Genomic DNA, 25322 nt, shown 5'->3' with positions numbered 1-25322 from the left:
CCCGAGGTACTATTTCTGGGTTAGCGGAGTCTGTAACCTGAAGCGTATGTAACCTGAGGTACCTGAGAGCCAGTGTGGTGTAGTGGTTAAGAGCGGTAGACTCGTAATCTGGGGAACCGGGTTCGCGTCTCCGCTCCTCCACATGCAGCTGCTGGGTGACCTTGGGCTAGTCACACTTCTTTGAAGTCTCTCAGCCCCACTCACCTCACAGAGTGTTTGTTGTGGGGGAGGAATGGAAAGGAGAATGTTAGCCGCTTTGAGACTCCTTCTGGTAGTGATAAAGCGGGATATCAAATCCAAACTCTTCTTCTTCTTCTACCACTGTATGTGCTTGTACAAGCTTCCTTTCCATAACATATGTGCATTCTTGTTAATTGCAGTGTGAAGAAAGGCAGCTTTGGCTGGGGCATTAGTGGCAATTTCACATACCAGACTGGTAATCAGCTCCTATTGGGCACCTCCTATGTCATGTGACCCACTGATAGCCCATCCCTGGTGGTCAAGGATGTCGCAACCGCTGTTGTTTTTAACATGATTGGACCCACCTCCCAGTGCAAATCTGCGTCTCTTGGTGGTGGTGGGCAAAATAAGCGGGCATTTTCATGCTGCTGATGCCATGTGGACTGCATGCACAATAAACAACCACCTTGAGAGACCCTTTTATTGTTTTTGTTGCAACAGAGCAGCACCACTGTCCCTCTAGCATTGTTTTGTTTGAGCATGTTGCAAGCTTGCTTCATCTACAACTGCCGCCCTTAAGCCTACTTCCTCACAGAAACAGTTTTCTTCTAATCACTCATTTGTCATTTCCCTCTATGGGCAATTTTTTCCTTTAGAACGGTACGGAGCTGTTGGACTTGCCCATCATGGGAAGAAGGGTTCATGTGACTGGTGTGATTAAAAAAAAACTAGTTAGATCCAGGTCTGACCATCTAGGGAGAAAATAAGTTGGGGCCTGCCCAGGTTTCAGTCGCCAGAAGATTATAAATAGTTGCCAGCTGTTGGTGCCCTTTCCAGAGAAACCTCTCTTGCATGGATTATTGCAGCAACGGCAACAACCTTTGGAGCTGAGCGCAACTTTGATACCACCAGTTCCTTGGATCTGCATCAGTGCTTTCTATTTCTCAAAGGTAAGTGAAAGACCTGGGAAGAATTAATTCTGTAAGGACCAGCTGCTGGTGGGTTTGCTGTGGCGGCAAAAGAGTCGAGGAACCTGAAACTGGAATTCACTTTCCATTTCCCAGCTGAGATGGATTCAGGACACTTCTAGACTATAAACTGAAACAGGTGTTGCTTCTTCCTGGCTGTATAATAGATCAGTACTCCTCATGCATTCATGTTTCTGCAGTGCTCACACAATGTTGTCATCATCCAACGGCAACCCATATTCCCTCCTCCCTGCCCCCATTTAATCAAGATTTACCGTTTTTAGGGGAAATCCAGTTATTAAAAAACAAACAAACTCTGATGTCTACAACCCTTTTGTGATACCTCAGTGTCCCATTTACAATAGTATGTGGCTATCCAGATGGAAACACAGTATTGTTAGTTTATTATTATTTCATTTATATACTACTTGTAGGGTTGCCGTATTTTAGAGAGCAAAAAAGAGGACACATTTGCCAACCTCTACTTTTAACTATGGATTGCTATGACGATTCTCATGAAATGGCCTGTCCTGGATAAAGAGGACATATGGCAACCCATAGTCTCTAACTGGTGTGCAAGAAGGCAACAGAACAGAGACAAAATTATCTTTTTCTCTAATCTTTTGTAAACCGCATTGAGGTTTCTTGCAATCAAATGGTTTATAAATTTTATGAAGTAAACAAATAAAACTAGATAAAATTAACTATAAACTTGGTGTGTATCTTGGGGTGGGGGGGTCTTTACTTGAAATGCCAGCTGAAATAAAGAGGTCTTCTTCACTAGGTGTTGGTGTGTGGGGGTATGTGAGAGTCCTGTATAATCTCCGACTGTAACTGTTAGAAGTTGCTAAGTTGTATACATCCTTCTGGAATTTCTTTGGGAGTAAGGAATATGTGTTTTTAAAAAAACATATAGCCATAAGTCTCCAGAGGGGAAGGGCCATGCTGAATTACATGAGTGTGGTATGGGGTGTTTTGTGCAGGATATCATGCTTTGCTGAACTTCCAGAGGTTTTTGGAGACAGCAGTTATATGGGATTTGGGTAGGGGAGCATCTTTTCCCAAACATACGTCAGCTACCAATTTTGTGACCTAAGGAGATGCTGTGTATTGGGAAAATAGGAGAAAGCAATCAAAACCAATCACCTGGGAGAGAGAAGAATAACAAGGAACGGGGGGGGGGGGGGGCGGTGCTCTGAATGTCCTTTTTATTGTGCATTCATGATGATTTGTGCCCTTGACTTGCAGGTACCAGGGTGGTTAAATGCACTCCTGCATCCAATGCTATTTGTGCCTCTAAAAGTTCAAGGACGGCCATGCTGCTTCATTAACAATTCCTGCGTGGCCCACAGCTTCCTGCAGAAATCTTCTGTTTTGTTGTACCTCAGATGTTCTGATTCTTACTGTTATTTTGCTTTTGTTGCACTATAGCACTAGGGTACCCTGGCAATGTTCCAAATTAAATGCGTTTCTTTGTGACACACCCACTCTCCCAAACTTTTTGTCAATATTGTATAGCAGCGTTCCTGTCGGGGTGTTGGAAGGAGCTATGGTTTAGCACAGGAATCGCAGCCTGAACATAAAAACTTTAAAAGGTAAAGGGACCCCTGACCGTTAGGTCCAGTCGTGACCGACTCTGGGGTTGCGGCACTCATCTCACTTTATTGGCCGAGGGAGCCGGTGTACAGCTTCCGGGTCATGTGGCCAGCATGACTAAGCCACTTCTGGAGAAGCAGAGCAGCGCACGGAAACGGCGTTTACCTTCCCACCAGAGTGGTACCTATTTATCTACTTGCACTTTGATGTGCTTTCGAACTGCTAGGTTGGTAGGAGCTGGGACCGAGCAACGGGAGCTCACTCCATCATGGGGATTCGAACCACCAACCTTTTGATCGGCAAGTCCTAGGCTCTGTGGTTTAACCCACAACTTTAGAAGTGGCAAAATCAAATGGTGATATGGTTGCCTGGCAATGTAGCACAAATAACATGAAATGGTGTGGGGAGAGAAACTTGCACTCTTGTGCCTCTCCCACATACTTCTGATAGATGCCATATGCTGGCATTCTTGTGGTCTGCCCCCCACCCCTGCAAACAAAGATGGTTTAACACACCAGTCATAACCCAAACAAAGTTTTTTAAAGTGTGCAAATGGAAGTTGGGTGACCTGGCATTGCAGTTTGACTTACTGCTGTGGGGAAGGGAAGCGGGGATGGCAGGAGCATGGACGATGGAATGAGCAAAGTTAAAGTTTGGATGCAATAGTCATAGAATTGCAGAGCTGGAAGGTACCCTGAGCTACCATCTAATCCAAACCCCAGGAATATGCAGCTGCTCCATACAGGAATCAAACCTGGGACCTTGGTGTTATCGGCACCACGCTCTAACCAACTGAGCTGCAGAAGCACCAGGGAAACATCACTGAACAACCGATAAAGTAGAGTGATGACTAGATGGTCCAGTATAAATCCATTTAAAATGTGCCATTCATGTGTCAATGACATGTTACTGCATGCCCAGGTAATGGGAAAGACAGTCAGGAGAGGGTCAGGGTATTTTGGGTAGGAAACTAACGTTGCAGAGTTGTCATCAGTCTGGCTGTCCGAGGCACATCTAGCCTTAAAATAAATGGGTGGGACCTGCTAGAAAATGTGGTGTGAAATGTTCTTGCTCAGGATACTCCATTCCATTCCCCTGCCCCATTTCCCCAACTACCAGTTAGCATTCCATGCCATGACCACTCAGTATACTCTGCTTATTGAGCTGTTTTGAAGAGTCTCCACCCCCACACCACATAGGCTTTCAAGATATTTTTAGACATCTGCAAACCTCCCTCTTATGCAAGGGCAGTGCCATTTTTGACGGCTTAAACAATGTCACTTACAGCCCAACCACTGCAAGTAGAGGAAATGATGCTTTCACATTGGAAAATTTGCAAACCATCCCATTTAACTCTCCCTCCCTTTGCCCTGTTGACAGGGCAAAATACCTTATGGACACATTCCTGGTCTGCTTTTAACAAATTTTCAGGGTGTAGTTATCTGTATTCTGTGAGTCTTGTGTCTCTGACTAATCTGTGCATGACCCTTTAACAGCCAGTGCAGACCATTGGGGCTGGGGCAGTCTGGCAAAGGACAAGATGGTGTACCTCACTCCATGCGCAAACTGGCAATGAAATTTATTTCAACGGTGTCATTCACAGGTTTGAGGGAAAACACATCGATCGGCAGTATTTCTCAAGAAACTACAGGACACATATGTATTGTGGATCACGTGTACTCAAACAAAATGCTCTAAAGCCAGAGAAATCAGAAATGCTTACACAGTCTGTGACTCTTTTCTTCATCTTTGCAGGGCTCTCTGCTGACAATGTGCGTGGGGACGTGTGCTAGGATCCTGGGGCCATGCCTCTTGACCCTGGGCCTGCTTTCTGTTGTTGCCAACACTCTCCTGCTCTTTCCCAGTTGGGAATGGCGTTATCTACAGATGGGTCACATCACAAAGAAAGCTATGCTGATGCCAGGAATGTGGGGAGGAGGTTTATTGGTAAGTGGATATTTTTCTGTCAAGAATCTGCGTAGGAAACCATAAGGCCCGCTCTTTTTGTCTTCTGTCTTCTGTTTAGTTGTTTATAACCAAACAAGGTTTTGTCATTGGAGGTGGGCAGGCTACATGCAGAGCAAGGATAGACGGAAGAAGAGTTAGGATTTGATATCCCACTTTATTACTACCCGAAGGAGTCTCAAAGCGGCTAACATTCTCCTTTCCCTTCCTCCCCCACAACAAACACTCTGTGAGACTTCAGAGAAGTGTGATTAGCCCAAGGTCACCCAGCAGCTGCATGTGGAGGAGCGGAGATTACGAGTCTACTGCTCTTGACCACTACGCCACACTGGCTCTCAGTTTTGCCTGAAAATTCCATTCATGATACTCTGAAGAAAATTTGTCCAATCCAATGGCAGTTTGGCATGCAGTATCTTATATCTTGTATAAATTAACCAGGGTTGTATCCAATGTAGTGCTACCACCAGTGCAAGGATATACACTTGTGTAATGGAGCATCCCTCCCCCCCTTTCCCCCATGGGATCCCTAAATCTGTCCTAGGGGGTCCCACCAACCCTCTGGAGCAGATTTGGAGGACACAGGGCACACATTGTGGAGAGGGAGGGATGTTTCACAGCCATACATCCTTTTGTTGGCAGAACAAGTTAATTGGATTCTTCCCCAGATTTCTGAAAATTCTCAAAAAGGATGGCTGAGCTATAGCCGTTTAACCCGTGTGCATTGAAAGGGTGCTGTGCATGCTTCTTCTGTGTGACATGCTACTCCATGTTTGTTTTGCATGTGTGAGAGAGAGAGTAGCTGCCATGAGTGTGGTTTCGTTTGATTTGCATTCTCTGGTTGGCTCGTTTCTTCCAGTGATCTGCTGCACGTTTTTTTTTTAAATATATATATGTCTGCTATGTTCTGCAGTGAGCTACATTCCAGGGTTCCTGCAAGCCCCTCTGACCTGCTTTGCTTGGCTTAGTATGAATGAGCAAACACAGAGATTCCCAGACTGAAGATCGCAACTACAGGACTCCACCTGCGGCCATGCTGCTGCTGGGCTACCCAGAGCTAGCGAAATTTGTTAACCGAACCCCACCCCAATAAGTTTCAATTTGTGTATTGGTTCAAGAAGTGCAAATGAGGTAGTTTCTCCTTAAGATTCAAACAGAATCAAATTGACACCCCGCCGCTTAGCAGAGAAGGGTGTTCATTCTGAATCACTTCTGTCTTCCACAGGTCTTCCCAGCTGCAGTTCAGATCACAGTTATTGGATTCAGGGGAAAGAATGTCTCCTGCACTTGTGGAACTTGCCAAAAGGTATGAGGGTGGTAGCTCATTTGTTCCGCTGATGAAAGGCCCTCAGCTTTAACAGCAGGGCTTAACAGTCAAGATTCTTGACAAAGTTCCAGTTTGATACTGTACACGGTTCAGCATTTTCATAGTTCTCAGAGTGGTTTCACAATCAATGCCTCTTCCCAGGGAACTCTGAAAATTTATTGCTCGGTGAGGGGAATGGAGGTCTCCCAATGACTCTCAGTGCCCTTAACAGACTACAGTGGTACCTCTGGTTAAGAACTTAATTTGTTCCGGAGGTCTGTTCTTAACCTGAAACTGTTCTTAACCTGAGGTACCACTTTAGCTAATGGGGCGTCCCGCTGCCCCCGCCGTGCGATTTCTGTTCTCATCCTGAAGTAAAGTTCTTAACCCAAGGTACTATTTCCGGGTTAGCAGAGTCTGTAACCTGAAGCATTTGTAACCCAAAGTGTTTGTAACCCAAAGTACCACTGTACAAGGATTAGTTGGGAGCAGTGCTTTTTTGGGGGAGGGACACAGGGGTTACGCATACCCCTAAATATTTTGTGAATCATTGAGGGGCAGTATTTCAATATGTGTAGGAAAATGAGAGTACCCCTAAACATTTTTTAAAGAAAAAAAACACTGTTTGGGAGACTGTTAAAGGAATATTGCAGTGCTTTGAGAGTATGGTCCTGATATGACTTAAGACCGAGGAGAAGGAAGTTGACAGGCAGTGCCAGCCCTAGACTGGTTGTCAACATGAAGGCAGGCAGATGGGGGCTGGGTGAAAGAGGTTAATGGTGCAGTGTCCCATTTGTCCAAATGGACCAGACTCTACACTTTTCAACCTGACTCCACTAGTCATTGCCAAGGTCAAGGACCTTGGCATGCCCCCCCCCAGTCTAAACTTGGAGGGTGCATTCCCCCATCCAGGAGCCTTGCGGCCTGTTGCTGGAGCAGGGGGAAAACCCTGGTGCCTGTAGTGTAGCAATCAGAAGTTACCATAACTACTCAGGTCGTTTCCATAAAGCCCGTTAGAACCAATCTCACTTCCCATTGCTCCTAATTACTGAGGTTCAGCAGTACAGTTGAAGGGGTCTTGCAAAACTGGAATTAGGCCACTTCCGGACTGTCAATACCTTCAGGTGGGATTCGGTCACGTACCAGCAGCAAATTCAGGTTACACAATTATCAATGACTGGGAGATCTTGAGCAATAATCCCACTTCCTCAAAACATCAAACTTCTCATGATAAGGAAAGTGACAGGAAACTGCACTGGAACACAAAACGGAGTAAGTGCTCATTAAATAGCCATCACCATCTCATCTCCTTGCAAACAAGTCAGGATCAATGCTCGGTTATCAGGTCATCTGGAAGTGCCCTTAATTTCTATGCCTCTTTTGCCCACAGATGTTTCTCTCCATTGTATTATCAGGACTGGCCTTGCTGGGATCAGCTGCTTGCTTTGTTTTGTCTGGTGTGGGCTTGACAGAGGGACCTCTCTGCTTTTATAGCTCCACCACCCACAATGGGACGCAGATGACTCAGTGGGATTATCCATTCCTTCAAACACACAGTCAGTCCTCAAACATCAGGTAAAGAAACCTGGAGGTCATGGGTCATTTTATGGAAGAGCAATGCCTATTAACCTGTGCTGAGAGCTGTTTTTGCTTAGTGGTGGAAACTGAGACTCGTTCTTCATTGAGTTCAAAGTCATGGCCAAAGAAATGAGCCGCAAGCAATGACTTGAGGATAGGCCCCTCCAGAGAGGTGGGGTTTTTGCCAGGTGTATTCTGCAGCGTCTAATTGATGCAGTATAGGACTGAATGGATGCTGCACTGCCCAAACATCATTCCACTTTATTAGTTCTTCTGTAATGCTTCCTGAGTGATACTGCAGTATTGCTGTCCAGGGGACCCTTCTTATGCTATAGTAAAACAAAAGCAAGACTACCACAATCCCAGGAACAGTTGTGGTACGAAAAGTTGCAGAAATTAATAGGAAGCTACAGTATGTCTAGGGACGCAGGTGGCGCTGTGGGTTAAACCACAGAGCCTAGGACTTGCCGATCAGAAGGTCAGCTGTTTGAATCCCTGTGACGGGGTGAGCTCCCATTGCTCGGTCCCTGCTCCTGCCAACCTAGCAGTTCAAAAGCACGTCAAAAGTGTAAGTAGATAAATAGGAACCGCTCCAGCGGGAAGGTAAATAGTGTTTCCATGCGCTGCTATGGTTCGCCAGAAGCGGCTTAGTCATGCTGGCCACATGACCCGGAAGCTGTACGCCGGCTCCCTTGGCCTATAGAGCGAGATGAGCGCCGCAACCCCAGAGTCGGCCACGACTGGACCTCATGGTCAGGGGTCCCTTTACCTTTACTTACAGTATGTCTGCCCTGAAGCTTTTGCAGGAACAAACAGTATTGAAAGTGGGATCACATATAACTGCCCCAATACAGTGGTACCTCTAGTTGCAGACGGGATCCGTTCTGGAGGTCCAGCTGGATCCCGAGGTTTTCACAACTGGAGGACCGCTTCTGCGCATGCGCGTGCGGCAAAACCTGGTAAAATACATCCGGGTTTGCCGCTTACGTATCCCGAAGTTTACATAACCAGAGGGTTACCTAAGCGGAACTACTACTGTACCATCATGAGCACAAATAATCATGAATGCACAATAAAAAGGATGTCTGAAAGGGCATACGGCTTTCTGTATATTGTTGGTCCTGAAGACAGAACAATTATATAGACGGTGTCAGTGTTTCCAAAAAAGTTCTCTGTTACTGACTCTCATTAGATGTGGCTCATGCAGCTCAGGAGACCGTATTTGCATTGCTCAATTAAATTGTGAGGCTAGCTTGAGCTATTTCCCAGGGGAATATTACATGTCCTGTGCATCAAAACACACACTGGACTGGGGGCACTGGCAATAGCAACAAGCACCAAAGAATATGCAGGGATAACGTTGCTGGGAGGAAAAAAGTGAAGGAGTCTCAGCATGCATGGATCACTTGTTGAGGAACTCTATTATAGTGGAAGGTCAGTAGAACCGGGATGTCAACAAAGCAGCGACACTTGCAAGTGCAAGGAATCCTAAGGCAGAGAGGTCTTCTGTCCAGGTGAATTACTATTACTGCTACTAACTTCTACAATGATGGTGGCAGAAGGGCAACCACATGTCTTTGATCTTGAGACAATGCAACCAGGGAAGACAATATTTAATATTATATTGTGAATGTAAAGCCATTCAAGGAAAAATGGAGCACAGGACAGCATACTCAGGAACCCAGTAAATCCAGAAATCTTTGTCTAATCTTTATCTAATATTCTGTTAGAAGCTCTTATCTAATATTCTGTTAGAAGCCCAGTCAGATGGGTGGGGTATGAGTAATAAATTATTATTATTTTGAAATGTACAAAAATATCATCTCCTGATTGAACAGCTTTCCCTTATCCTTCGTTTATAATGTATCTTCGCTTACAACTTTCTCATTCAAAATCTGTTCCTTTAAGGACTCGGAATTATTTGTATGATCCTCCCCTTTGGAACAAAGTGTGCATCGAGCCACGTAATATTGTGAGCTGGAATGTCTATTTCTTCTCGGCTCTCTTAATCATCAGCACAGTGGAAATGGTCCTTGCTGTTCTCCAGATCATCAATGGCTTTTTTGGATGCTTCTGTGGCTCATGTGAAAAGAAATAGGTAACAGGAATCCACTAAAATTTTGTAACTTTGTTGTTGTTGTTGCATATGGCCTGTGAATGGTCCCTCTGCCTGCATCCACACACCAACAGGGGAAGATTGAAGCAAGTGATGGTTGCTAACATTCCTTCTACCCTTGTCAACGCAGATACCTAATAAGAAGGGTAGCAGTTGGTCAGAGTAGTTTACTTTGTGATAGTGGGAAGGGGAATAACATAATATGAATGCTGGTTGACCAATAGAGAAAGCTTCCATATTGCCACATTACCAAAAAGGCAGCAATAAAAGTCAGACATGCAACGAAGATACAGATCACTAGGCTCATATTGCATCATGCAGCTGCTGCTGCCAGTCTGTTTTGTACTCTAGTCTAGAAATATTAAAAGGGATAGAGCAGGGTTCTGATGGTGGTTTCAGCAGTAGGTAGAGACCAAATAGCTTTGTGGATGCTTGGAAAGCTGCTCTGTGTGTGTGTGTGTGTGTGTACGTACACACACACACACGTGCAGTTGGGGAGTACGTAGGGAGAGTCAACAATAGTAGAAGAGGGGAAAGGAAGTTGTGTGGGCCCATAAGATGAATGCTACAACCCACAATTCAGCAATATTTTTGCTAGAGCCAATCAAAATATCACAAAATAGTGAGCAAGCTTTTGATTGCTCCAGACCTCTTAAACAGGCAGGATGTTACACAAAGTAGTGAGAAGGGCAAGGGAGGGCACCAAAAAATAACAACAAAAGAAGTCTTAATGTTGTAGCCATAAAGATTACATCCCAAGATGGAATGAGAAGAAGACGGCAGGCAGGAGACATGAAAGAAATCTAGGATTCTGGGACAGAAGAATAAAATGTCTGCTCCTAATATTTTAGAACATGGAGTCCCAAAGTTACACAGACCTTTACCCAGCCCTGAGCAAAATACACTGGTTCCTAGTTCTAGCTCTGGCAGCTCACGGCTGAAAACAGCATGCCCTTGGGCAGTTTTGAAAATAATGACATTTCAGTTTGTTTCCCTCGTTTTTGCAATTACATTATATCAGGAGAGGTGAACTTGTGACCCTTCAGAGGTAATGGACCTCAACTCCCATCAGCCCCAGCAAGCATGGCCAATGGTCAGGAATGATGAGAGTTGTAGTCCAGCAACATTTAGAGGACTCCAGATTAATCACCCTTGCACTATATATTTTACTGAACCAATTTAAATAGGCTTGGGAGTATATATATATATATATATATATAGAGAGAGAGAGAGAGAGAGAGAGAGAGAGAGAGAGAGAGAGAAAACTGAGTCAAACTCTGATGGAGATTTCTGTGAAACACCCAGACCAGCATACTCAGATACTTTGGCCCCCACATTTTTATTGTTTGCAACATCAGTTCTTTAGGATCAAGATGACAGACTTTGTTTACTTAATCTCTGTATGTGAGATTACAAAGATATGTGTATTAACCTGTATCCGCACTCATCAACTTTCGTTGCTGCAGCCTCTGCGCATTTCTGATTCCTCTGTTGTTCCTGAAGCCTCAAGATGCTGCTTGCCAGACAGTAATGAGCCATCACCCACCTTTCAGTGCAAGGAATATCATTGTCTTCCATGGGCATCATTGTCAGCTACTGTCAGGAGACGTAGACTGGAACTGCTGTCACTAAGGAAATGCTTACAGTGTCACAGATCTAAAATGACGTCCTGGGTTTATTGAGCTCAGTGCTTTGAGATTTAGTAATGTTGTTGTGTTATTTATTTAATTATTTATACTTCCTTAACATCTACCCAAGTCCTCCTTTCCTATGCTGAATGAACACATTTTCGTGTTCCTGCTATTTCTAAAATTCAAACACTCCTGCCGGCATGAAATCAAGGCAGAAAGCATGTTGGGTTGTTCTGGGGGGGGGGGGGTGGCTACACAGGAGATTTTTTGCACACAGGTTCAGTTTGTAACAGGTCTTCTGGCTTTGGGGCTCTATTTTCTGCCTCCCTTGCCAAAGGCCCTGCAACTGAGAAGGCCAAACCTGATGAGCAACATATTTTTCAGTTTGTGGCATCGTCAGTTCACAGGTCCATGTCATGGATTGGTTGGCAAGTGGAAAGAGGCACCACTAAGAGCCACCTAATACATTGGTCTAAGAAAGGGATTGGTGCTGCTTTAGTCAGACTTTAAAGTTTAGAGCTAGTCAAATGCTAGAAACGTGTACATTTTCTCAAGCAAAGGCAAGGATGGTCTAGGAACAAGACAGAGCAATATCAAGGACACAGTTCTAATCTGTTTTGCTCACATGAGAGGCCCCTGAGGCCCTGCAGGGCTCCAGAAATGGAAACTGCCTTCGTGAATTCTCTTTGCCAACCATACACATTCCCACTCTCCAGGAAGGGGAACCTATGGACTTCCAGATGTTCCTAGGTAACATCCAGAACCGTTGGCTGGACTGCCTGGGGCTGATGAAAGTTGGAGGCCAGCAGCATCTGAGAGGTCACAAGTTCCTCACCCCTGGATGAAGGGAAGGTGTAGAGTTGACAAGACGCACAACCCAAAAATCCATTCAATACTTTTAAATGCTCATATTAAGATTGGTGTTTAATTAGTTTAAAATTAAGGAAAACAAATGTACAGTACATCTGTACGAACAGCTAATTTTTAAAGAATTGCAATATTTTCCGATTATGCTGCTGAAGAATTGGGAAGGGTAGGGCAGTGTTTCCAGGTCTGTGTTTTGTATACCTTCTGTAGGGCTGCCATATGTCCATGTTTTCCCAAAAATAAGCTCAACAACTTTGCCCAGATTTTCATCTTTGGGAATATGGCAACCCTACCTTCTGTTACAAGAGTAGGTTCAGGAGACTTGTTATTTTCAAGAGAGAGGGGAGTACATTTTGAGTGGGATGACCTGTATTTCTTCTTCCATAACATTCAAAACATGTCAGAAAACAATTGCCTAGCTGTGTTATGTTCAGGCCTTGTTTTGTGGTAATTGCCACCATGATAGGTGGCCTTGTTGGTTGAAGCTGCTGAAAACTTGTGTGAAAATAAATAAAGATACCTATTTTTCTATACATTTTTAAAATGATCTCAGCCAATGATACTTATTATAAAAGGATTCAGGGCTACCAGATGCCACCGTGATGCCATTTTTCTTCAGTTCTGATACAATTCACCCACTCTTTTTATTCCTGAGAAGTCAGATAGCATTCATTCTGGACGGCTGCATTCTCCATAATTTCCCCATTGTCCTTCACTTCCCTCAAGTGTTTATTTTTCACTTCAGTTGCGACACAATCATTACACACCTGAATTGACTGTACTGTAACACTATTGCCTCACCTCAAGTTGGGTACGTTGTTAATTAGAATTTCACATCCTGGACCCCTGGAAGCCCTAACAGCATGTTGGCACCGTTATTCTCACATAAAAAGTGGTGAAACTAACAAAGGGAGTTTTCAGATGATGGCTTAATATAGTACAGTGGTACCTCAGGTTACATACGCTTCAGGTTACAGACTCCGCTAACCCAGAAATAATACCTAGGGTTAAGAACTTTGCTTCAGGATGAGAACAGAAATTGTGCTCCGGCGGCGTGGCAGCAGCAGGAGGCCCCATTAGCTAAAGTGGTGCTTCAGGTTAAGAACGGACCTCCGGAACAAATTAAGTACTTAACCCAAGGTACCACTGTAAACAGGTTTTTGAGATATCACGAACTGGTAATTGGTAACAGCCCCTCCCCCAAAGGCAGAAGAAATCAACAAAGCAGAAGAAATCCACCACTAATGCCCTAATATTGGGTCAAAGGGCCTCTCCAGACATCCTTTTTATTGCACATTAATGATGATTTGTGCTCATTATGCTATCAGGCTGTCACATGCGATCCTGTTTTTTTGTACCTGCAAATGCTTTGGGGTGGTCGCGCTGCTTCATTCCATTCAGTGCATATCCTGTAACTTCCTGCTGAAATCCTGTAGCTTTTTATACCACAAATATTCTGGCTTATTTTTGTTCTGCTTTGGTTGTGCTATAGCCCCTCCCAGGCTGCAATAACCTGGAAGCTCTGGGGAAGCATTCATTGCACAACAAACTAAAGCAGGAAAAAAAACCCCGCCACTAATGCACTGTTAAGAGTTTGTTGCAGAATACACCTGCAATAAAGCAGCAATCTGGAGGAGCTCTAGAGCCTGACTTGGAAACCCATCCCAGGGGAGAATTTTCTTCTAGACACAATGGTCAAGCATTGGCCAGCAGGTGGCAGGCCCAAGCTAGCCAGCTTCCTGATTGCTCAGGAAGACCTTTAAGAAAATTGACAGGTTTCACTCTCTTAAGGTAAAGGTACCCCTGCCCATACGGGCTAGTCGTGTCCGACTCTAGGGTTGTGCGCCCATCTCACTTAAGAGGCCGGGGCCAGCGCTGTCCGGATACACTTCTGGGTCACGTGGCCAGCGTGATGAAGCTGTTCTGGCGAGCCAGCACCAGTGCAGCACACGGAAACGCCATTTACCTTCCCGCTATAAAGCGGTACCTATTTATCTACTTGCACTTAGGGGTGCTTTCGAACTGCTAGGTGGGCAGCAGCTGGGACCGAAAGACGGGAGCTCACCCCGCCGCGGGGATTCGAACCGCCGACCATGCGATCGGCAAGTCCTAGGCACTGAGGTTTTACCCACAGCGCCACCCGCATCCTTCACTCTCTTACTACAGGGCTAAAGTAGATGTGACATTTATGTGTCTTTGCATCTAATGTGCAGGGGTTTTTTTATGCATAAGGTGCTAGTGCCATGGAGGGGGTATACAGCTAATACCACAGTCCTGAACGAAATCTCGTTAGCTAATATCAGCATCCATTGGCACATAGGGGATTCCCCTCTCCCTGCCTCCCCCGCCCCGCCCCCTGCAAAAAGCCAATACAGAAGGCTGGTCTAAGTGAATAGGTCACTTTCTCTGCTTTGTGTGTTCCATTGTTTGAAAGCAAAGTAGCGGTGATAGCACAGGAACTGGAGACTGAATGGATATCTGAGATAATTCTTTTGGAAAGAATCCCATGGGCTTTTGCATTATGCTTTCCTGCTTGTAGGGGTTTTGTTCCTTCAACCAGAAGAAAGATATTCTAATGATTTTCAAAGAGAGCTTTATTGATAACCTCCAGCCACATTCTCAATCATATTATTAACTCCCTCTCTCTTCTCCCTCCTTCCACCTCCTTCCTCAGCTACTGGGTGCTCCTAGGGGCAAAATTCTCAAAACACAAACTCAGTTAGCAGAATACAACAGGAGGGAAAGATTAAACCTCTACTCCTTCTTGCTTGCTGCATTCTCTATGAAAATCTGCCTTTGCGCTTGATATTAGTAATATAAAAATTGACATGGTTTCTAGTGACATCTTTAGCATGACATTAAGTTTGGCCCTCTGTCATGATCTTTAAGAAATAACACAACTCCTCCCCTTTCTCTTTCTACCGCCTGACGGCTGCCTCAAACCTGGGGCAGAAGTTGTGAGAGGAATGTTCTGAAGAACTTCATGCAACGTGAACATACTGAAGGAGATTTGCTCATACGGGGACCGCACCCCGTTCTCATACAGGCAGGCAAAAGCTATGGCTGGGATCCCAGTTATTGACAAATCTGGATAAGGCAGCTCAATGTAGGCCAGATCTGAGTAGGCGCTGGGGCCTTCGTAAATAACCCAGGGCTCAGTCCAGCTGTCAGCATCCCTAGGAAAGGTGCTGAGGTAAATCCCCAGGTTGACTCGAGATCTGGAGCTCGTTGGGTGGCAATACAGCACCCATGTTGGCATTTGGAAAGAAAAGCCTGATTGCGAAATACTTCCAGCTTTAGCATGTTCTAGATCAGCATGTCCTTTACCTGATGAGATGGGACCAGAACAGACACCAGAAGTTCTTGTTTCCTGAGGCCGCCGGTGGCTCAGAGGCTGGCTGCAGGAAAAAGGGGTAGGTGAGGCAAGGCTAGGTGGGTGTTTCGTATCAGACCAACCCTGAGGTAGGAAGCCCACATCTTTATCAGACCAGGTGTCTCTCTGGAATTCGCAAGTGTTGTGCTGCAAATAGTAAAGTGGAGCTTGGAACCCAATGATGCTGCCATGGCAACCGTGCGGGGTCTCCACAAGCCGCTGCACCAGCTGGCCTGAGTGAAATACGGCCCCATCATCCATGCTGAGGGCCTGCACTCGGAAGCCCAGAGGACTCCTGGCGTTGCAATAGAGCACATTGCTGCCGTCCTCCTCATCCACCGACACCATCTGGCACTCGACGGTCTGCAGGTTCGGGATGAACTCGCCAAACTGCCAGCTCTGCCCGTGGTCATCGCTGTAGAAGGTGAAAGCGTGAGGGGTGGTTTTGCAGAGCTTCCCAAAGCACTCTTTGCAGTCAATGTGGTAAGCATAGGCTGGCAATAGCAGGCGGCCTGACTTCAGTTGGATGCCGTGCCCGGGGCCTAGCGCAAAAGTGGCCCAGTCTGAAGCAAAAGGAAAAAGACAGGGTCAGGAACAATGACAACCAAGAGTCGTGAATATAAATGGCTTTATACGGAGACAGACCCATTGGTCCATCTAGCTCAGGACTGCCTGTGCTGATTGTCTCCAGGCTTTCAGAGAGGGAGTCTCTCCCAGTCCTACCTAGAGGTGCTGGGTATTGAACCTGGGACCCTCTGCATGAAAGGTAGACGCTCTACTGCTGAGCTATGGCCCCTCCACTAAGTGGCAATGAAGTTCACATTTATTATGGTGGGAGCTTTTGTATAACAGAGTCCAATTCATCAGATGCATGAAGTGTTGTTATCATTTGACAAGTGAGGAGGACATGTCAAGAAATAAAGTTGGAAACGGTGGGGTCAAATGACAATGAAGTTCCAAATACATAGTCTGTGACATTTCAATTAAAGCTTAATGGTATGCAAAATGAACACAAAGCGGATAGCACACGCATCCAAACTTTGCTCTGTCAGTGAACACCTCTAGTGGGACAAGAAACCGTAGTTCTGATTTAATGTCACATGGAAACAATCAAACTTCTGGATAAGTTATAATAAATTGATAAATGTGTGACTCTTTAAGGTGCCACAAAACTCTTTGGGCATTCCCAAATTGCCACTGTTTTGGGGTGGGATTCAGTCACAAACCAACAAATTCGGGTAGCATGATTATAGTTAGTTTGGGAGCTCTTGTGCAACAAACCCACTTCCCCCAAAGATCAAGGCTTTTACAATGGAAAAAGTGTCAGGCAAGTTGCTTGCTTTGATGCAACATCATCCTTCCCACAAATGAATCAGAATAAATGCTCATTAAATGTACCCCTTCTTCATTCCTTCTCCTTTATTAACATAAAAGATTGTCTCACCACTTACGGTATATATCTAGTTGATCACTGTGCTCTGCAGGTGAGAGCTTCCTATAGATACCAGGAGGTCTATTCCGGACAATGTAGGAATTGGGCCTTTCGTATTCTGACACCAACCCTCTAAATTTGCTCCCCATGAATAATAGACAGGCACTGTCTCTGTTGCATACCCTCCAGCACAATGCGGCCCAAATCCAGGACACAATTTTCCTGGTCCAAAATCCTGTGCAAGATTGCGGGCCCAGAAAATGTGCTGGGGGGGGGGCAAGTTCTTGGCCCGAAATTGCACGAGACCAAGGTGCTCCAAATGGCTGCTGTATTGTCACAGTGGGAAATGAGGTGTCCTTGTTTTCTGGGTCAGTTGGTAAGTATGCTGTCATCCTTTCAGTGCCTGCTGAAGACCATATTATCTTTCAACAGATCTTTTAAGTTGAGATCTTTCCCAGCCTGGATCTGTATTTAAATTATTTTTAAGATGCTTTAAAGGTTTATTATTGCTGTTGTTTTGTTGCTTGTTGTTTGCCACTATGGATTCCTCTGGGAGCAAGAGTGGGATATACATTTCATAATTACCGTAATTAAGTAAGTAAACTGCTCCTGTGTCTCGTACCTTCAATGGACACGCCAATAACTTGCTGGGTGAGGTCAGTCACATGGCTCCAGCTGATGCCCTGGTCAGAACTAGTCACATAGCAGAGGCGGGCAGCATTTTGGCCTGTGATGATCTGAAAGGCTTCAGGGGTTCTGCCCAGCACAGCAATGAAAAACAGGAAAACCATGCCGGTAAGCTCATCATAGATAGGGCAAGGGTTCATGGACCGATGATGTGCCAGAGTTGCTGTTTCAAGGGCTCGCATATCTTCCCACTGGCAAAGAAAGACGGAAAAGAGTTAGGAAGCCAATTCATTCCCTTACCCCCGGCATCTTCCCCTGAAAAATACTAATCACTTCATTTGAAATAGGAATCCATTATTGCATAAGGTTTGCTCATCTGGTCAAGAGATTAATTCATAGCTGGTCAGTAAAAACAAGGAAAAGAGACTCCTCAAAGATAAATAAGGAATTGTGTGAAGGTGTTGATTTAGCAATCTTGTGTTTGTCTGATCATACAGAAATATTCTATTCATTGAGATAATTTATTTTCAGTTATTGTGCTGGGCACCTAGTTTGTGGTGGGTAAAATCAGGAGACCATCTTTGAGGTTGGTGGCTTCTCTCTCTGGGACCCTCCTCATTCCAAAGGAAAGATCACATTGTGTTAGGTAGTATTTGAAAGAGAAGAAAGCTTGAAAGTGCTTGATGTTAAGCCAATCAGTTACACCAGTGTTACTGGCACCAATCAATCCCTTGAGTGATTAAGAATACCCAAAGGCAGATGGGTAACATGATTACGGTTATACAGAACTGTTTATACAAAACTGTTAAGTATTCAAAGCATTTTATCGGCATTAGTTCAGTAACCCTTGCAACAACCACCCTGTAGGACATATCCATATTATCCCTGTATTACAAATGAAAAGACTGAGACCAAGAAATGGAAATGAGGTTTATCAGTGGGCAGTGCAGTGGATGGTAGAGTTCAATTTAATATCCAATTTTAATGTCTTGCTTATTGGTTTCCCTTAGGCACCTGGTTGGACACTCTGAGGACAGAATGTTGGACTAGGCAGGCCTTTGGTCTGGTCTTCTTATGTTTTTGTTGCAGTAGTGAGAGCAACCTCTATCTTTAAAGGTATCCATAAACCATTAGGGCTGATTCCACACATTACTTGAACTTTGGTCCTTTCAGTATTAATCATTCAATGATAAGGAGCTGAATATGTACACTGCCTCTGTTGACAAGCATTGGGCCTGGTGGGGTGTAAAGAAAGCTTTGCCCATCATCTGTAACAGCAGTTTTATGCCTAAGTTATCATCTGAAGAGCACAGGGTCAACCATCACCTGTGAACAAACCCTACTCTACTGCAGGCCACATGAAGCATAAGAAAAATGACTGTTCAGTGCAGCCAAGATGAGCTGGTTGCAGCAGGATCTAAATATGGTGAGTGAAAAAACCTGCTATTTATCATTTAATTTGCTCTGGTCCATTCCTGGCAATTATAGTTGCTATATGTGTGGCTGAACAAGGTGGGAGTTTCAGAGAATCAAGAGGCACCAGTTATAGTACTCCTAACAACAAAAGAAGTGACAAAGAAAGAGCAACGCAGAGAGAGATATAAGAAGAGTCCACTAGATCAGGCCAATGGCCCATCTAGTCCAGCACCCTCTTCTCAAAGTGGCCAACCAGATGCCTGTGGGAAACTCACAAGGATGTCACAGATAATTTCCTCTATGCCTTAAGTTTCAGTCCTGTCATACGGTGTCAGCAAAACTGACTTCATTTTGTCTTACGTCCACAAAGTTCTTGTAGAAAGTGCCCCTTCTCAGCACCAGTAAGTTGGCATGAGCATCATCAACGCTGAGCCGCTCTTCGGCAAAAGCCAGCAGCTTTGCAACGCAAGGGATGTGGAGTAGCGCTGGCACTCGGTATGTCACTCCGCTCGTCTCCCTTTCAAACAAGACTGTCCGGGCAGGGAAATGGCGAGAGCCCATTGCACTTGCAGCAAGGAGAGAAAGCCCTAAAATACCAAAGAGAGAGCAGACTTAAAACTTAAAAACCACACAGTAGACATTCTTTGTAAGCAAAGAACCTGTGAACTCAGTGAAGGGTGTGTGTTGTCTTCAAGGACAGCAAATCAATGTGCACCCAAGCCTCCAGAGGCCTAATTCCATCTCTTCCTTTAGCTGAGGACAAGGATGGGGAACTTGTGGCTCTTAACATGTTGTTGCACTACAACTCCCATAATCTCCGATAGCCAGCCATGTTGGGTTGGGGATGATGGGAGTTGGAGTCCAACAACTTCTGGGAGGCTACAGGTTCCCCACCCCTGACCTTGGAGAGAGCTTGCTGCAGGCCTGTTTTAGAGCGTTACCAATAAGCTCTGTGTCAAATTCTTTTAATAAACCCTCTTTGTGGAATAGTGAGGTCTGCCTTGCGCCTTCACTGACATTTTTTCAGTGCCAGGAAAAAATGTACATTTTCCCCAGACTTTGGATGAATTATGATGGTGTTGTTTGCTGTTAGTGTACTGCCAAAGCTTTCTGCTGCTGTTATGGGGGGTGTTGCTTTTTGTATTTTTTATTACTTGTATGTGTCTTCGTTCGAATATGTTCATATTATAATGTATTTTTACTTATGTCTATTTTTTTAATATGTTATCAATTGCTCAGAGACTTTTTTGTGTGACTAGGGATGGGTGAATCTGTCAATCTACAGCAGGCATGTCCAAAGTCCGTTTCAGGGGCCTAATCCAACCCGCCAGTTGGTTTAATCTGGCCCCTGTGGCAGTTTATTTCCTGTGGTAAAATCCTAAAAAAAGCTCAAGAACTTCAACCCTAAAAAAGCTCAAGAACTTTGGGGTAAAATCATAAAAAAGGTCAACAACCTCAATCCTAGAAAAAGGTCAACAACTTTGGTTGACCCTTTGTTTGGCTCTCACGACCCTTCACTTCATCAAAGTTTGGACACCACTGATCTACAGTGTGGATGTGACTTCTGGTCTTGCTATGCCAGCCACCACAACATAGTTGTTGTAATCCTATGCTTTCCCATCCCCCAAAACAGAATGTTAGTAAAATCTAAAGCAGACTCACCAGCAGCCGCTCCCACCTCATCCTTGACCATTCTACCCCATCACCCACAATTCTTGATGATGCTTAGCTCCACATTAGTCATGCCTGGCAATCACTAACTGACAAGCAGTGATGGCCGGTATGCCGGGATGATGTCCCAGGATCCCAACCCACATCGCCTCCCATGCACAATACAAAAACAGGCAACTTAACCAAGTGAGTTAAATTGGCAAGAGGCATGTAGGACCCATCACTATAGATAAACACAATAGAAACAATAACATGAGAGGAATAGACACAGCACCTCTCCAGACATCCTTTTTGTTGCACCTTGATGATGATTTGTGCTCATGATGCTTTCTGGGTGGTTAGACACAATCCTGATTTTAACACTCTTTGCCCCTCCAAATGTTTTGGGATGGTCACCCTGCTTTATTTCCAGTCAGCGCATATCCCATAACTTCCTGCTGCAAAATGTTCTGGTTTATTTTTCTTCTACTGTACTTTTGTTCTGCAACAGCCCCACCAGACGGCAATGGTGTTTAACTAAACTAGACTAAAGCGGAATAAACCCACCAGTAATGCACTACTCTGGGACGCGGGTGGCGCTGTGGTCTAAACCTCAGAGCCTAGGGCTTGCCGATGAGAAGGTCGGCGGTTCGAATCCCCACAACGGGGTGAGCTCCCGTTGCTCGGTCCCAGCTCCTGCCAACCTCGCAGTTTGAAAGCATGTCAAGAGCAAGTAGATAAATAGGTACTGCTCTGGCGGGAAGGTAAACGGCGTTTCCGTGCACTGCTCTGGTTCGCCAGAAGTGGCTTAGTCATGCTGGCCACATGACCCGGAAGCTGTCTGCGGACAAACGCTGGCTCCATAGGCCAGCAAAGCGAGATGAGCGTGCAACTCCAGAGTTGTCCGCGACTGGATTTAACGGTGAGGGGTCCCTTTATCTTTACCTAATGCACTATTGTGTCAAGGAGATGTTGCAGGATATGCCCCTGTTAAAGTCTGCAGGGGCTCATGATACAACAAAGGTGACAAGAAATTAATAAGTGAAAAACAACTTCATTTAAAAATGGTAACCAGACACATAATTATTGTAGGATCCATAAATTTCAGGAGAAAGGTTTAGGTCCCACTGTAGTACCAAAGAGTCCACACAGATAGCTTTTTGAACACTGTAGACAAAACATTTGTATCGCTCTTTGTGTGATTTTTCTTTTTTTCAAAGGAGCTGAATGGAGGCCACCAAGAACAGTGTGCCAGATGGTGGTTTGGTAGGAAAGAGCAAAGTATCGGAAAAAACAGGAATGGCCCAGGTAAGCACTGGACTCTGCACTATTTTATGATTTCTCAGAGGAAGTGGGGTGAGTGTCACACGATACACTATCTGGGGAGGGGATGGTAGCAGCTGAAAGGCAGGGGTAAGACGGGAGCAGTGCCCACACTACACTGCAGAATCTCCTCTTAATCCCTTCTTGGAAGAAGAGATATTACAAGTAAAAGGAATGGAGGGAGAAAGTCCTAGTCCATCTAGGCATGCCCCAAATAAGGAAGGAGACATCTAGAAACTTACGGAGACTACAGAAGAAAAACAAGCATGAAACCACAAACCTTGCCCCCTTTCTGCTTGGTAGGTTGTCTTTTGTCCCCAAAGCCACTGATAAGTTATTTATGTTGATCTGTCTTCATATGAGCCCTTTACAAATTCCGCTTTGCTGACCGATGCAATTTCAGCAGCTTCCTTCACTGCTTATGTGATGCCTTATTTCACTCCTCACGTTCTGACTCTCAAGCACCCCCGCTTCCCTCTACCTCTGACCCAGTGGGCTCGCTACTTGTTCCATGGTTGGGGGGAAAGCACTGAGCCAGCAGCCAGCAGCTTAATCAGCAAATGGAGGACAAAGACTTCATTGTCAGAGCACAGTGAGGACACAGTCAGCAATGTCCATGTGCAGATACCTGTGACCATCACTTTCCCTTTTATTTTATTTTTTTTAACTAACTGGGAAACTCTCACAGGGCATATCTACTTGTCTGTATATGTGGACTTCATTAGCCGCACATCTCCATAATCAGAATCATATGTCCAGTGTAATGGCAGTGAAGGGAGAATGACATGTTCACCACTCTAATGTTTATGCTGCTGGAGTAAGCCCATTGGCCTTTGTGGCTTTGCTTTTATCTGTGCAAATGGAAAGAAACCAGACTAGCAGCCTTAAAGTCTAGGAAGAGCGACATTATTATCTGAATTCCACCCCTTCCTTCCTCAAAGGAAAGCCTGGGAACAGAATTCTGGGGAAACTGTCTTATCCTTTGTAACATCTGTGTAGATTACAAAGCCATACTTTGTACAGATAAGAAATAACATCTACCTACCTACCTATAATTTTCTGTTTGGCTAATGGGCAGTTTCAAGACTTGCCTGCTGTTTCTTCTTTAGAGATGAAGAACTGTAAGAAAGATACAGTACTTGAACTAGACAACCCCGGAGGTCCATAAGCACCAGGATTTATTGACTTTGACCGTGTACACATTAATTACCATTTACTCTGACTCCAATGCAGCACCACCAGTGTACACATTATGAGTACATACAATGTCAGCTGCAGTCCATATGCTTCTGATAGTTTATTGATATACAGAATGCATTACTTCCTAATGAAAAGCTGCTCATGTCATTAAACTGTTCTCACCAGACAATTATATGGCTTGTATCTAGAAACATTGCAGGGAGCTTGTACTCTATATTTCCAGGTTTCTGATAAAGGTGTTAGAACCTCAGAAACAGGAATTAGCATTATCCCCATGTCCTTCATGCTAGCAAACAATTTTTGGTCAGATGTTTTGCAGTGCCCTTCACCTTTGCCCTCACCTTCTGCATTTTGTCAAACTTTCCCCAGCCTTTACAAAAATTGCTTTAGGCTGCAATCCTAAACATGCTTACTGGAGAGCAAGTCTCGCTGAACACGGTGGGACTTACTTCCAAGTAAACATGCATAAGCTAGCATTGTTCAGCTAACAACCAATATATGCATTTTATGCAACTTTACCCTATTACCGGAATATGCATTCTTGTACTTGCCTGGAAAACTGCATTAAGAAATTTGGAGAAGTGCAGATTTTGAAGGATGGCTGTGATTTGGTTCTTGCATTGTTTCAGGAAGTGTGAAGTAGGCTGGCACGCCTTTGAGTGGGAACTGATTCTAATTTATTCCTCGTTCCTAACCACCATGCATTTGGGGACTTAAACTGCTGTTTTTCTTGAACTGGAGCAGTTGGTAACATAGGCTAGACTTTCTTGCATTTTGATTTCAGTCGCAAATCAATTGACATGTTGTGCGACTAGGATTCGTGCTGACAGAGTTACTTCCAGTTCACTGAGCTGAGTCCAAATGTTCCCATTAAGAAAAGCGGGGAGGCGGAGACTAAACAAAGCAAGGAGCAGAAACCTGAGGACAAAGGGGGCTGTGACAACTGAAGGCCTAGAAGATGGAATGAAACCAAACAAAATTAGTTTTCAATACATTGCAGGAAATTGGTTTCAGAGGACCTCATGGTTCAGAGCCATAATGGTTATCTAGTAACTCTCCAGCATAAGAGCAAAACTGACTAAAGGATGATGAAACCATGAAAAAGGCTGTGGGAACTTGAACCTTCTTTAAAAATAGTCATTCAGTGAGTTGTAATGTGTGTTCCCACCCCATATTTAGAAGATCACAGCATCGCATTGACTAACTGAGTAAAATGACCTGGTTCATCTATTGATATGTACTAAAAAGAAGAGTAGAAGGGACGTGGGTGGCGCTGTGGGTTAAACCACAGAGACTAGGACTTGCCGAGCAGAAGGTCGCGGTTTGAATCCCCACGACGGGGTGAGCTCCCGTTGCTCGGTCCCTGCTCTTGCCAACCTAGAAATTTGAAAACACGTCAAAGTGCAAGTAGATAAATAGGTACCGCTCCTGCGGGAAGGTAAGCGGTGTTTCCATGCGCTGCTCTGGTTCGCCAGAAGTGGTTTAGTCATGCTGGCCACATGACCCAGAAGCTGTACGCTGGCTCCCTCAACCAATAAAGCAAGATGAGCGCTGCAACCCCAGAGTCGGCCATGACTGGACCTAATGGTCAGGGGTCCCTTTACCTTTACCTAAAAAGAGGAGTGGCTGCAAGCTACTGGGGACCAGAGCACTGCAAAGTGATGACAACCAATTTAGATGGCTTTAAAAGAGGATTAGACCAAAGATGCCGAATTAGGCAAACACTCACTGGAATAAAATCTCCACCACCCACATGTGATGAGTCAGAGTCTTTACCACTGAGACTTGAGACCAGACAGTGGTGGCTTGAACCACTGTGACGGGGGGGTGGGAGGGTTTCAGGGGAGACCAACAGTAGGTGGAGCTGGGGCAATGGCTAGCAGAACCAACCAGTTCTGGCTCCTCCCTGTGGAGTACTGCAAGGAGGAGTTAAGACAATAGCCAGTTCCACCCCCTGGACTGGTTGCAAATAGGAATGTAGACAAGTGAGGGCATCCTGAGGTTGGAGGGCCAGTGCCCCATTTGCCCTCCAATGAGACTACTTTCCCCTATACTGGCAGCACAATTGTACATCCTTATCCTGATGACACCCAGCTC

The 25322-nt window shown here is 44.9% G+C and overlaps 2 protein-coding genes across 4 annotated transcripts; one reads left to right on the top strand and one right to left on the bottom strand.

Moving 5' to 3' along the window:
* The first annotated feature begins 828 nt into the window (after nucleotides 1-828).
* Nucleotides 829-12358, top strand: TM4SF19 (transmembrane 4 L six family member 19). Its single transcript, XM_083443130.1, has 6 exons — nucleotides 829-1130; nucleotides 4500-4691; nucleotides 5932-6012; nucleotides 7403-7587; nucleotides 9499-9688; nucleotides 11173-12358. The coding sequence occupies exons 2-5, from the start codon at nucleotides 4515-4517 to the stop codon at nucleotides 9686-9688; spliced, it is 633 nt and encodes a 210-aa protein (XP_083299256.1). The 5' UTR covers nucleotides 829-1130; nucleotides 4500-4514; the 3' UTR covers nucleotides 11173-12358.
* Nucleotides 12359-14783: 2425 nt separating this feature from the next.
* NEU4 (neuraminidase 4) lies at nucleotides 14784-22788 on the bottom strand. Of its 3 annotated transcripts, XM_083443114.1 has the most exons (4): nucleotides 22306-22788; nucleotides 19413-19639; nucleotides 17632-17887; nucleotides 14784-16140 (listed from the first exon to the last, which is right to left on the bottom strand). In XM_083443114.1, the coding sequence occupies exons 2-4, from the start codon at nucleotides 19611-19613 to the stop codon at nucleotides 15089-15091; spliced, it is 1509 nt and encodes a 502-aa protein (XP_083299240.1). In that variant the 5' UTR covers nucleotides 19614-19639; nucleotides 22306-22788; the 3' UTR covers nucleotides 14784-15088. The 3 variants fall into 3 exon arrangements, with proteins under 3 accessions (XP_083299240.1, XP_083299241.1, XP_083299242.1); XM_083443115.1 differs by lacking the exon at nucleotides 19413-19639 and having other exon boundaries at nucleotides 22306-22787; XM_083443116.1 differs by lacking the exon at nucleotides 22306-22788 and having other exon boundaries at nucleotides 19328-19424.
* Between the last annotated feature and the right edge of the window lie 2534 nt (nucleotides 22789-25322).

This window comes from Podarcis tiliguerta, assembly GCF_965153285.1.
Source record: "Podarcis tiliguerta genome assembly, chromosome: 5".
NCBI classification, from domain to species: Eukaryota; Metazoa; Chordata; class Lepidosauria; order Squamata; family Lacertidae; genus Podarcis; species Podarcis tiliguerta.
Note: the sequence above shows the minus strand (reverse complement) of the source record. Positions and strands in the feature narration are given on the sequence as shown.